The sequence below is a fragment of the Medicago truncatula genome, chromosome 6 (assembly GCF_003473485.1).
Source record: "Medicago truncatula cultivar Jemalong A17 chromosome 6, MtrunA17r5.0-ANR, whole genome shotgun sequence".
In the NCBI taxonomy this organism is placed as follows: domain Eukaryota; kingdom Viridiplantae; phylum Streptophyta; class Magnoliopsida; order Fabales; family Fabaceae; genus Medicago; species Medicago truncatula.
In genome coordinates this window covers 5,456,747-5,471,171 of record NC_053047.1, presented here as the reverse complement: position 1 = coordinate 5,471,171, position 14,425 = coordinate 5,456,747, and the positions used below count along the sequence as shown (strand labels likewise).

Sequence of the window (14,425 nt, the reverse complement as noted above, 5' to 3'; positions counted from 1 at the left end):
GACTGTCATGTTCGGTGTTGATCTGTTTCTCATCCATTCAATGTGTTTTTAGTAATCATGTTATAGGTATAAAACATCTACTTTCGTTTCAAGAGTAATCAATCATCGTTAGTCAGGATGCAGACTCCTGTTAACTTGCTTAAGGTGGTGAGTTTTGCTTGTTTGTCATGAGTTATTTTCATTTTGAAGATCTACAAAAATACCCTTCAATACACTAATACCGAAAAATAATTTTTCGAAGTAGGAGAAATGTTCTGTACAATGTTTATACAATAAAATGATAATTATAATATATAAAAAAAAACCATTAATAAATTTAGACTTCAAAAGTTAAAAGCACTGAAATAAAAGCAACTCGTAGCCAAATAAGAACATATTTCATACAAAACTTTTAAATGTTACTGACAGCAGACACATGATATCTATTTTGGTTACATTTTGATTGACAGAAGAATATGATAATATCCAAAATTTGTATTCAGCAAAAACAAATCACCCAAAATTTAGTAATAAATATGTCAAAAACAAACTGCAAAGAAGCAAGTATCCCTACAATGTAATTTCTGCAAAAATGATATACTCAAATATCCTTAATCATTCCTTCTTGGCATTCACTTCATCGGGAACGTTCTCATTGTTGTCCTCGTCACACTCTTCACTCGCACTGTCATTATCATCTTCGTCGTCAAAAACTTCCTCCTCACTTTCATCACCATCATGCTTACTATCACAAATTTTACTATCGTCATGTTTCCTGACAACTCCATTCTTTTTGGCATAATCTTCCAAAGAAGAATTTGGAAATAATTCTCCTACTTTGTTATCTTTTGTATCGGTCGGGGTGTCTGTTGAACTCTTAGCTTTGTTTTTGTTGTTCATCTGATAGTGAAGTGAAAGTAGGAAAAAATATCAGTAGCATGCATGTTTCAGAACAAGACGTTATGCCAAACATGGTATGAACAATACAAGTATGTCTTTGCCATATTAAAGAGTCCCATCACAGGAGAGGAAATGAATCATGCCTAACATCATCGCATATATAGACTTTGTCTTACCCTTAGAATATCAATATAAACCCAAAGATTATGTAATTACATGTATATGCAACAATGTTAAAAGAGTTACTGTGCATCAATTAACCGTCAAAAGGTATTACTGAACTTCATAAATAGTTATTGTTTAACAAATTCAACTTGAGTGAAATGATTTTCAAGTAAACCTACAAATCAATAGTCAGGTTTTATTTCAAATTATGTCATTATTAAATAGAACAAGTTGGGATAAATGGATATGCTGTAAAAAAAAAATGAATAGCCTTGGTTTTAGTATCTTACAGCACGCAATAGGGATCTTCTTTCTCTTTCGCTAGCGTTCTTAATGGCCTGCAGCAAAAATACCAGAATTATTTTGAGTTTCTACCTATGAAAAGATGAACAAGTCTAACATTCAAAAGGTACAAAAAAAGACAACAATAAGAGATGCAAAAGGGGGTGGGAAACAGAAAGAAACCTCTTCAAGCATCTTTTTCTCAGCCTCAACTTCTGAAACGTCCCTACAAGAAGCAAAAATTCATATCAACCAAGATTCTCTTATCCTTTGTTGAGTGTTTATTTATGTCAGGAAATGCTAAATAACGTTCAGTTTGCATAAAACTTAATGTTACAAACAAACTGAATTGGTGAATCTTTCATCTAATGTGAAAGACAACAATTATCAAAAATAAAATATGAAAGACAACCTTCCAACTATACGCTCCACACGGCAACAACATTTTGCGCAAACACGATGCTCCTTTGCACAACCTACACAAACATAAAAGCCAATCAGTAAAATACAAATAATCACAAAGGAAATCCCATTTTAAGTTTTATACTAATTTCACCTAGGCTAGACACTTTCAGTGTAATAACTACTCACTCACACCTTAAACGTTCAATCATATTTCACCATCTTAAAATGCCATTGTGTTACTCATTCAATTCTATCGGTTTACACTCACTGTTTTTATATATCTCCCAAAATCACTTTTCAGGCACTCAAAAGCTCCAACTAATTGAACTCGCACCCTTTTTTATTTTCTTTCTGCCTCCACACCTAAAATTCCATTATTTTCTTCCATATAATACTAATATACTAACAGGCTGTTTGTTTTCACGATGGGTTGAGTGTCAAACTCACATCTAACTGGAAGCTACAATTTGTAGGCTAGCTTCTGTAAATCATGGTCAAAATTGCATTGGGAAGCAATTTGAGTTGTGCAAAAGCTAAACCGAAAGTACACTAATTCTGCAGATATCTCTGTAAAACCACTATTCACAAACACGTGTTCCATTAGAAAACTCACAAACTCGAACTAATTGAACTCATACCCTGTTTTCTTTCCACCTCCACACTCCCAGAAATCCAATTTTTTCCCATATTCAACTAATAATTTAGCAAATACCCATTTAACAAATCCCCAAAATAAAAAGAAAGATCAAACAAATGAAGTGTAAATAATACCACTTACCGAAACACAAATTATGGTAAGCTTGGCGAACATTACGTTTTGAACATCTTTGACTGCGATAAACCAAACAACAAAAAGGACAACCCAATTAACTAATCAATCAACGAAATGCCAAAAAATGGGAACAAAAAAAATATTTTTATTAATGTAAATATACAAAAAGAAGGAAAAGCAAGATAGTACAGTACCATTTGGCAGGTTCGTGAAGAGGCTTGTATTTTCCATAACGTCGTTTCCAATCAATTTGTTCCTTACAGCGAGGGCACACTCCAGTTATCTCAGATAGAGGTCTAAATCTTCCTCCAACTTCCTGTATTGTATTGTGTTATTACATGCATCTATATATACATGTATATATTTAAAACTTTATATTTAATATTAAAAGAAAAAGCCGAGTTAAGTTAGATACATACAGTTTCGTTGATCTTGATACCAGCATTAGGTTTCCAAGCAATCTTGTTCTGATGTTTGGGGGGACCAGTTTTCTTGCTGCTACTCATCTTCACTACTTCTACGAATCTACGACCCTGGGACAAAGATGCAAATTATTTACTAACCTTTATAGCCTCAAACCCCATAATTGGGAATCACATTTACTAACCACTCAATTTTTAAAATCACTTCTGAAGAAGTATAAACTTCCACAAGCTAAAATTAAGCACATCTTACAAACACATGTAAATGTATTCTATACTAAATCGACTATTGAAACACCTTAAAAGCATTTTCATATGGATTTTCAATTAGTCAACCAAACAAGAAATCATCCATCTCAACAAATAATATCTACTTGCAAGCATCTTAAAACAATTAGAAACATGTTCAACTCAAAAACCAACACAACCAAACTCATTGCAAGTTGCAACATTTCAACAAACACCTTGTTTGAAAAATCCAATCCTATACCAAAAGAGAACAAGTTCTAAACGCGTCAATCACATGAAACAATATCAAGAGAAACAATCCAATCAGAAACCACCAGCACCCCACCCCCAAGCAAAACCCCCAATTTTGGATTTAACCGAAGCGCTAAAAATGTATTTTTTTCCAACAAAATTAACAAAAACACAAACAATACTAGAATACATAAACTGTCCATAGCCCATAAGAGACACCTCTAAATTCATACACACATCTAAATTCATACTAAATCAATCCTTGAAACACCTTAAAGACAAGACTATTCATACAAATTTCTACCAACTAAACAAGAAATCATACATTCTCAACAAATCATATCTACTTACAATCATGTTAAAATCATTAGAAACAAGTTCAGCTCAAAACCAAATAACCAAATTCATTGTGACATTTCAACAAACACCTTGTCTGCAAAATTCAAACCTATACTCAAAGAGTAACTAACTAAAAACCCATCAAAACCACATGAAATACCGTCAAGAGAAACAACCCAATGAGAAAAATCAGCTCCACATCTAAAAATTGTACTCTCAAAGCAAAAACCCCCAATTTAGGATTCAAACAAAACCCAAAAAATGAATTTTTTTTTAGCAACAAAATAAACAATGATGGAATCACCAAGAGAGTGTATGTTTTACCTCTTCACAGGAAGCTAAAGGAAGGGTAAAGTGGTGCGGCGGTGATGCTTTTGGCGGAGCTGAATGATGGCAGTGCGGCGAGAGAGAGACACACTAGCTGTTGTTATTTTGATTGAAATTATTTTCTTCTTTCTTCAAGGTTTTTTTAATGAAGGTACACCGACGGTGTATATTAGTTTTTACATCAACATCCAATTTGTCATGTAAGTATATATTATAACCGCTTTTTAAAAAATTTACATAAACATTTTAAATTAAATAATTATTCTACAAAAATGTCAAAGTTTTAAATTTTCAATGCATTTTATAACACATATTTTTACAAAAAAATTATCATTTAAAGTCTTTACTAGTGTCGGGACTAATTAACATTTCCTTACAAATAATTTACACCGATGATGCATGTCTCATTTTCTCTTTTTTAAATTTAAAATTTAATAAATTTAATTTATTTTGAATGTTTTCGTTCTTAAAATGACGATTTAGAAATCTATCAAACAAAAAACAGCGTAAAAGAAAAAATTACATATGCATTTTTAAGTTTAGACCCTTATAAAATTTTATTATCAATTTTTTTTTCTCCTTTCAAAATCTAGCTGTTACTACAAGAGGTGATTTAAGGTCAATTTTGATCCAACATCCCCCATTTGAATTGTTTTTCCTTCAAATAAGTAGGTTCCATACATTTTTGGTATTCTTTCGTTTGTTTTTGAGATTTTGTCGTCTTTGTGTGCTTCTGTTTGTTTTGATTTCTCGTCTTTGTGCGGTGTGTTTATTGATTTTTCATCTTAGTGCGATGATTATTTAATTCAGGTTGAAATATTAGCTTTGAACAAGTGTAGATCCAATCAATGATTTTGACGCCGTCAACATTGCATGTCTGGAGAGATGAGTATTCTAGATATTTGAATATATTCATATTCGTAGGTAGAGATACTATGTCGTTTTATGCTACTAACATAGATGTTGTGAGTTTGTTCACAATTCATTTTTTTAACGACTTTGAATTTATATTGTATTGATGTACTCTATCAATTCGAATGAATGAATATCATTTATTTTTGACAAAAAAATTATCAATTTTTAATAAGTACTATATTATTATTATTATTATTATTATTATTATTATTTTTAACAAACCAAATATTAACCCAACAAAAGTGACCTCCGACACAAGATTCATAAGTATTATTATTATTTTCTATCAATTTTTAGTTCTACATTTTATTTATAAAATTTGTGTTTTTAGTCCCTTATGTTTTATAAGTATGGTACTTTTAATTCGTTTGTAGGAGGACTAAAACATCCATTTTTATATAAGAACCTTAATTTTGTTTACGAGTCTAAACTTATAAGATATTTAATTTTATAGAAGTTAAAAATGCAGTTAACTCTAACAAAATACTACTATAAATACTTTTGGAAGAAAATCAATAAATATTTACATAATAGTATTAAATGTTTTTAAAAATAAATTAAAAGTGCTTGAATTATTATATGATCATTTATCATGTTATTATTTCAAATTTTTAATTTTGTTTTATGATGTCCCTAATTTAAAAAAGAAAAGTAAACTCACTTGTTCATTTTCCTCATAAATTCTTCATCTAAAAACACCTGAAGTTTATATATCATGAGAGCGGTAGGGAGGGGCTCTAGGCTAGGATTGCCCACCTTGGGATCCATCTATAGCGAGAATCATACACTTTAAGTGTATGTTTGTTTTGCTAAAAGGTAAGTACGGAAGATAAAAGCACAATATATGACATAACTTAAGACATAATTTTATAGTATTGAACATTTTTTTTTTGTCTTACATGATGTTTAATATACAAAATGTTATTTTGGTATTTTATAAAACTTGTATTTGGGAAAAAAAAAGTTGTATTGTGACTTAGCAAGGGAGGATAATTTCAATTTTTGTTATGTCTCTTGCTTCATAATTTATCTAGTCCCGAGAATAGTTTTATAATCAAACACAACACGATTGGATTTGTTCCATCGAATCCTTTATTTTTTAGTAGATCAAACAAACCCTAAATATAAAAGCTTTTAAGTGTTAATCACAAAATTTTAAAGGATTTTTTAGGCAAAAAGAAAATTATATTTAATAAGACGAAAAACCAAACCCAGGTACATCTCAAACTAAAATACATCGTGATAAAATAGACCAAATTGACCAACTCTAATTTATCATAACAAAAATTCACTAATCACGTTCGCAAAAACAAGGTTATAAAAATATGAAGAGTAAACATCTATGAAGAATAGAAGATTACAAATCAAACTACTAATAAACTTTGAAACTTTAAATGGATTCAAGTCCTTGAACAAAAAGGGTAGAAAAAGCTTCCATCTCTTCCTTACTTAAAGCCAAACCAATCTCAATTCCACCATTGTTATTCCTACTTTCACTAAGAGAAAATGCTCCTGATTTATCAGTTGAAGTCATATCAACTTTTTTTGGCTTTCCAAATCCAAAATCAATACTATAAAACTCAAACCTTGGTGATCCAGCAATAGAGTAAATTTTACCTTCCATTCCACTAGACATATTAGAAACCCAATTTTCAGCTCCATTTAACACGCCAACATCTTTCACACTATTCAAAGCTTTATTTATTCCTTCTAAAGCATTTACAAATCCATTTTTTCCAACTAAGTTCTTTGTCTCAAACACAATCTTTTTTCCTGCAATACAATTACCAATATACATAGTAGAAATTGAAGGGTCCAACCTTGATCTACAATCTATAGCAAATATGAAAATCACTTTTTCAACCTTAGGTTGTTGTGCCTTTACTAAACATGCCAAAACATAAGCACTTGTAACTAAAAAAGTTGACAAATTTATAACATTCATTTTCATATCATTTTTTCCATGTTCTTTAAGCTTTTGAATATTTGAAGGTGTCAATTCAAACAAACTTTTAACTACATCATGTTTCATTGGACTAGAAAAATTCATAATCTTGAGACTTCTATTATTTGGTCCACCATGTTTCATCAATGCATCAACATATGCTTCACTAATTCCACTATGATGATCTTCTATCAATGATCTATCAAATAAAGGTGTTAGATTTTCAGGTAAAGATAAGAAAGATGAATCAAGGTTAGAATTAGAACATGCAACATAAGACCATGATTTCATAAAAGTGGTTGAAGATTTTCCATCTAAAGCAGCATGGTGTGTTGTTATTCCAATGCAAAAACCATTGTTTGGAAACAAAGTAACTTGTATTGCAAGCAAAGAAGCCTTTTCATGAGAATTTTTCAATAGGGGTATCAAATGATGTCTTTTTGAAGCTTCACAATGATGAGAAGAAAGATCTTTGAAACTTGCTTTGGACTCAACAACATTGAAAGAAATAGAATCTCCCTTAACATAGTTTATGATTGGTTTGGATGAATCACTAGGCCAAGTTATGTTACCAACAAGAGGGAGAAAGTGTTGAAGTGTGAGTGAAAGTGAGTGTTTGAGATTTGGAAGAAGAGTTTCATAGAAAAAAGTTGTCGAGTTTGTGAGTTCATAGAAGAAGAGACGTTCAACTGGTGGAAATCTTAACCATAAAAGATCAAAGAAAGTGAGTGGAAGTGAGGTTGGTGATGGAAAAGGTTTTGTTGTGTCAATTAAAGGTTCAATATTGCAATTTTGAACAACTTTGAATGATTCTTCATGTTGTGCCATGGTTGAAAGAGAAAGAAATGTTTATGGCAAAGAAACATTGTCCAAAGCAATTATACATAGAGGAATAATATTTGGGAGCACCCCAAATATCCATAAGTCCTAACAGCCATTCAACACTTCTCCATTAGAAATATGTTCTTAACTAAACTTCATCTTATTATTATGAATTCACCTAAAAGAGTACTAGTATTTATCATGAATTCACATAAAAGAGTACTAGTATTAATGTATTATCAAAATATAAGCTAATTCTTCTTTTTTTGAGTAAATAAGCTAATCATATCCTTCTAGGAACGTAACTTATAAAACGATACAAATTATAAACAAAGGTTAATTATGTTTTTCTCCCAATAAATATGTCAACATTTAGTTTTAGTCCCTTTAAAAATTTACTTCAACTTTTAGACTATATAAAATTTTCAACCAATACTTTTGGTTCCTATTTTAAGTAAATTTTTTGTATTTTTTAATGAAATTGTACATAAATGTATAGAAAATTGTAAAAATCACTAAAAAAAAATTATAATTTTTTAACAAAAGATGAATTAAATATGAATTGTTTACCGCCAAAAATATAAAAGTTCATATTTAATTTATGTTTTGCTAAAAAAATTTATTTAAAAATATGAATTCTACATATGAGTTTACCTTATAGGAGGGACTTAAAATATGAATTCTGCACATGAGTTTATATTAAAGGAGGGATAAAAGTAATGATTGATATTTTAAATGGACTAAAAGGGTGGCATTTCACATGGGAAAGGTTAATCTTTTCCCACCATTGGAAAGTTTGATTCAATGATTAGATTAAGTGAAGAACATATTCTTAACATGCTCTCTCAAGACTAGATTTTTCTTCACACTATCTTCCAACAATTTAAAAATTCTGAAAATTAATTTTCAGAAATTTAAAAAATATGAAAAATTCAGATAGTTTTTTTTTTCATTTATTGAATGTTAGAATTTTATTTTTTTTGAAAAAATGAAAAAAAAATGTTCAGAATTTCATTTCAAAATATTTCAAAAACCTTATTTTTCAGAATTTTATTTTCTTAAAAAAATAAAAAACTTTAATTTCAATTTTTTTTTTTAGGATTTTTATTTTATTTTTCAGAATATCTTATTTTATTATGAAATTAAAAAATATATTCTTTTTAGAAAAATAAAAACTTATCTTAGTTTCCAAAATTTTATTTTTATTGAAATAAAAAAAATAAAAAATAAAAATTCTAACATTCAATAAATGAATTACAGAATTTTTTTAAAAAAAATTATTTGAATTTTTTTATATTTTTTCGATTTTTTTAATTTCTGAAAATTAATTTTCAGAATTTTTAAATTGTTGGAAGATAGTGTGAAGAAAAATCTAGTGTTGAGAGAGCATGTTAAGAATATGTTCTTCACTTAATCTAATCATTGAATCCAACTTTCCTATGGTGGAAAAGGATTAACCTTTCCCATGTGAACACACACAGACTAAAAGTTGAAAAAAAATTTTACAAAAACTAAAACGAAAAGTTTATATATTTATAGAGATAAAAAAATATTAAACCTTATAAACAATTTTAATAATACCGCTAATTTGTTAGGTATATAGATAATGACTTATACTTACTTGGACACATATCAAATGGCAATACATCAATTTTAAACACTTATACAATAATGAGAAAAAGTGAAAAAAGAAAATACTTCATACGTTACATCGCCAAGATTCAAAAATATAAATCAGTTCTGATGAAAAAAGACACACGTACACCTTTTCTTTTTGGTGACATAGATGACACGTACACTAACTTTATCATTATTATTTCAGTGATGATATTTTTACACTCCCATGCGACAAACCTCAATTCCATTCTTGGCGACGTATCCAACGGGTTGCATTTCGTGTCTCTGTCTTTGGTGTCTGCGTCCATATCTCTCTTAATAATTTATTCTCTTTCATCTAAATAATTTATTTTGAAAAATGATATTTGAACATTCATCTTTTGATAATTTTTGTGACAACTTTATCTCTCATATTCACATTATACTTTTACTTTCTCTCTATTGCTTTGGTTTTTGTGCTAATACCTACTTTCCTTTATAAATTTATGGTTGTTCCAAAAGTTGTCACCAAAATTGTTGTTCAAATAACACGTCTCATTTATTTTAATCATTCATTCAACATTCTCTTTCATCTAAAATAAACTAAAGACATTCAAAGACACCAAAGCCAAAGACACCCAAATATTTCTAGTATCCAACAAATACCACTACCATCATGTCAATTATTGATGTCTAAACTGACGCACTATGGTAGTGTGGAAACATATGGAATATTATAGTGTGAATTAAAAAAATTCTCATATCAACTTTCTCAATTTAGATGTACACCAAATGGATGTTAAAACCACTTTTTAAATGGTGAACTTGAAGAAGAAATCTATATGAAACAACCTGAAGGATTTATTATCCATGGGAAAGAAACTAATGTTTGTATGTTAGATAAGTCTCTTACTGGTATGAAATAAGCTCCAAATGACATGAAATGTTTGACAACGTAATGATAACAAATGAGTTCAAAGTGAATGAAAGTGACAAATAAATATGATAATAACATTTGCAAATACATATGTCTCTACGTAGACGACTTACTAATATTTTGTTGAAATATTCATGTTGTAAACGTTATGAAATCATTGTTGTCTAACAACTTTGATATGAAAGACCTTGAAGAAGCTAATGTATTTATGAAGGTGAAAAACACAAGAAGGGGGGGTTGAATTGTGTTTTCTTTTTCTCTTAAAAATACTTCTTCTGATAAAACTTCAGAAGCAGTTTGATTGCTTCTGATGAAATGATCAGAGTCAGATTGCAGCGGAAAAGAACAGAGCAGAGAAAAGAAAGACAAAGACACAAGCAGTTATCCTGGTTCCTTCCACAACACGGAAGTAGTCCAGTCCCCCTTGCACTTCCAAGGAGATTTCACTATAATCACAAAGATTACAACTGCTCAATACTTTCTAAGTATGAGACTTCACAAAAATGCTCAAGCACACACGCAAGAGTCTTCCAATGCTCAAGCACTAAGCAAGAGACTTCTAATACTCAAGCACGCAAGCAAGAGACTTCTAATCAAACAAAAATACAGAAAATTGAGTTTGAATTGAACACTTGATATACAATCAGTGGTGTTCACAATACAATACAGAAAAGACTCTAGACTTTGAATTTCTAAGATGTATCAAATCAGTGCAGAAATTCAGTGTGCTTTGTAGAATCAAATTGACAGAGTTTTGGCGCTTTTGAACTTATGTATCTCTCTTTTTAATCTTCAAGTCTTCATCCTTTATATAGAGGCGTGAAAGAGACGTTGAGATAATCAGCACGTCTAAAGAGTCGTTTGAAATCCTTTGATTATCCACCAGTGATCCTTTGCCTGATTTGGGTGTAGTCCTTTGAAGAATAAGCTTCAAATTCATTCCCATCTTGAGTGTACAAAATCTGCAGGCATGGCTGTTGTTTTGTCTTGTAGCGTAGACAGAAAACAGAGTAGTGGAGGTAGTGGTTGTACACTTGTACTTTGTCAACTCTATTAACGAGAGACAAGTGCTCAGTGCTATCCATATATCCGTTGATACCTCCCTTTCAATTCTTCGTTCTTCTTTGATAAGACTGAATTGAGAATCGGCTACTTTGAATCTTCAGTTTGATTAAAGGATCAAACGTAGCTTCTGGTGAAGATATTGCTTCTGATGAAAACTTTTGCTTCTGATGACGTCATCACTTCAGAAGCACTTCAGCTTCAGGAGCAGTTTTCTTCAGATGCTCAGAATTTCTTTTTCTTTCTATTGTTCTTCCAAGACCTATTGAAATAACTTGAGTAGTCTTTGGTCCTGTACACTTGAACAATTATTAGTAATAACCAATTGACAATTTTTAATACCTTGTTATCATCAAAACTTAATAAGGTTCATTGTGAAACACATTTTGTTCCAACAATCTCCCCCTTTTTGATGATGACAAACAATAGTATTTAAAAATGTTTAATTGTTGTTGATCTAATTAATAAGTTGACCACTGGGATAGAGGTTTGTAAGCTCCCCCTGAGTCTAATAGATCTTTAAGGTGAGGTTTGTAAGCTCCCCCTAAGTTCTATTCTTATTAATTAAATTTCAATAAAATACTCATAAAAATCAAATCAGAAGTATTTAAAAGAAATTTAGAAGAGGTTATAGTGGGGCTCAATGCCTTAAAAATACTATACATTTACTCCCCCTTTTGTCATCAACAAAAAGAATAAAAACAAAAGAAAGAGTAGCAGAGCATATAAACATATAAACCTTAAAAAAAATTTCAGAGTAAAACATATTGAAGGTGAAAAAGCACAAGATCCAGAAACAATGATAATATATATAAAGAAAGGTTAAGATACAAAGACAAAGCTACTAAGAACAAAAGTAAAAAACAAGCTAGTGTTGGGTGTGCAACTAAGGTTGGGCTTGCTTATACAACTGTTCTAAGAGATACTTGATCTGATCATCTTTCTTCTGAAGTAGCTCATCTTTTTCCCTTAATTTCCTTTTATGCCCAGCATGAATTCTTGCAGCTCTTGTGATGTACTCTTCTTCTGGATAGTAAGGAGTGATGTCCAGCAGAGGCACAAAATTCAGCTCTTTCTCCTTAGCTGCTTCATGCATATCATCCAATAGCTTCTTTAGCATAGCAGAGTGAGATGACACACATTTAGTTCTGAGCTGACTCATCAGATCAACAAAGCTCTTCTCCAGATCCATCCACTGATCATAATAGTGAATAGGAGGTACAGGAACTGTTCTGTGAAGAATCAGTGCCTGAATCTCATCACTAAGTCTGATCAGCTGTTCCTCTATATACTCAGTCTCAAGGATACTGTCAGGGATGGGTGAGGTTTGAGTTTGATTTGAATTTGATGTGGAAGGTTGGTCAGAGGCTAAATCTATTATTGGTGGTTCTGGTTGTTGTTCTGGTTCTGTTGTTTGGTCAGAAGTTGTGTGTAGGTCAGGAGCAACTTGTTCAGAAGCATCTTGTTCAGGAACAGTTTGTTCAGGAACAGTTTGCTCAGGAACAGTTTATGTTTGTTGGTTTTCTAACACAGTCTTTCTAGGGACTGTCTTAGAGGCCTTTTTGGGTGTTGGTTGCATTTCACCACCTAGATGTTTTTCTAAGTTGTGAAGGGTTGAGTTTTCTTGTTGTTGGGGGGTTTCTAAAGTAGTTGCTTCTGAAACTACTTCAGAGGCTTTTTGTGGAGTTTGGTTATTTGGTGAGTTTGTTTGGGTAGGTTCAGGTTGTTGTATACTAACAGGTTCTGGAATATCTGGATATAGTGGATGAGTAGTAGGCAAATTGAATTTCTCACACAGTTTAATCCTATTTTTGGAAAATTCTATTTGAGTGCTCTCATAGTCAAGTGTTCCAAATTTTGTTAGTTTGGTTTTTAGAAGTTTGTCTATGTGTTGGCTAAGGGGTTGGTCATCTGATTCTGTGGATGATGAAGAGGGTGAAGAGGGTAGAGAAGGAAACTGAGTATTAGTTGAAGCTTTGGATGGATTACCTGAAGAAAGAGGTTCTGACTGAGGTGCTTCTGGAGCATTTGTAGAAGGATCTAATGATGTGGCTCCTGAAGCTTGCTTATTCTTCAGGGCTTGAGAAAGCAGAGTTACTCCATGCTGAATAGTTTCTTGCTCTAACTCAGAAGCTAAAGCAGCAACGACAGGAGTAGGCACATACCCTGCAGCCTTGAGACGCTCATGCCTTTCTTTCTCAAACACTTCCTTCATTCTTTTCTTTTCTGCTATCTTGGATGCAAAATACTCCTTAGCATACTGCTTTAATTCTTCAGTCATTTCAAAACTGGGCATGACTATAGGCTCTGAAGTTATAGTCCTTTTTGCCTTCTTGGGGCTTGAGTCTTTATCCCAGTTTTCTTCCAATTCTTCCAACATTTCTGCCCTTCGTCCTTCAGCTGTCTTCAGATTCCTTGAAGATCTCTTCCTTTTGATGGTCTTAAGAGCAGCTTCTCTTTTCTTCTTGGGACTTAGAGGCTCTTCAGAAGCAGCTTGCTCAGAACCTGTTTGTTCAGAAGCAGACTGTTTTGCTGTTTCTTGAGCATTCCTTGTCCTTTTTGTGATAAGAGGGACATCATCCAAATCCTCCACTTCCTCAAGAATGGTGGACATAGCAGATTTTTCCTTCTTGGCTTTCTGATGCTTCTGAGCACCCTCCTCAGTAGCATCTTCAGCAAGGTATTCTTCCTTGGTGATCTGCTTCTTCTTAGATTTTCTGCCTTTGACCACAGGCAGATCACCACCATACATTTCTTCAGGGACATCTTTCAAGCTGATCTTCTTGTTGTAGGTTTTGTAGAAGTCCAAGATGTAGGCCCTTTGTACATCCAGGGGATCTTTCTTGCAGATGGGGATGTGATGAGTGACTAGATCAGATATGACATCAGATTCATGCATATCTGTATCTAGTTTCTTGCAAGTTGAAATCAGCCTCATCTTGACCAGAGTTGCCCCATTGATTATTTTTCCTGTGACTGCTCCCAGCTTCTGATTATCATAAATGCCCACGTCTTTCAGGGCACTTAGGAGTCCTCCTTCTTGAAAGATTATGGAGAGCAGCCTTCCATAGGGAACG

The 14,425-nt window shown here is 31.8% G+C and overlaps 2 protein-coding genes across 2 annotated transcripts; both read right to left on the bottom strand.

Annotated features, from left to right (window-relative positions):
* Positions 1-366: 366 nt before the first annotated feature.
* On the bottom strand, positions 367-4,226 carry LOC25495416 (uncharacterized protein C9orf85 homolog). The gene is made up of 8 exons (XM_013595637.3): positions 4,069-4,226; positions 2,923-3,036; positions 2,698-2,819; positions 2,510-2,562; positions 1,739-1,802; positions 1,510-1,552; positions 1,335-1,382; positions 367-879 (listed from the first exon to the last, which is right to left on the bottom strand). The coding sequence occupies exons 2-8, from the start codon at positions 3,007-3,009 to the stop codon at positions 595-597; spliced, it is 702 nt and encodes a 233-aa protein (XP_013451091.1). The 5' UTR covers positions 3,010-3,036; positions 4,069-4,226; the 3' UTR covers positions 367-594.
* Positions 4,227-6,243: 2,017 nt separating this feature from the next.
* Positions 6,244-7,921, bottom strand: LOC25495415 (phenolic glucoside malonyltransferase 2). The gene has a single exon (XM_013595636.3). The coding sequence runs from the start codon at positions 7,757-7,759 to the stop codon at positions 6,377-6,379; it is 1,383 nt and encodes a 460-aa protein (XP_013451090.1). The 5' UTR covers positions 7,760-7,921; the 3' UTR covers positions 6,244-6,376.
* Positions 7,922-14,425: the final 6,504 nt, after the last annotated feature.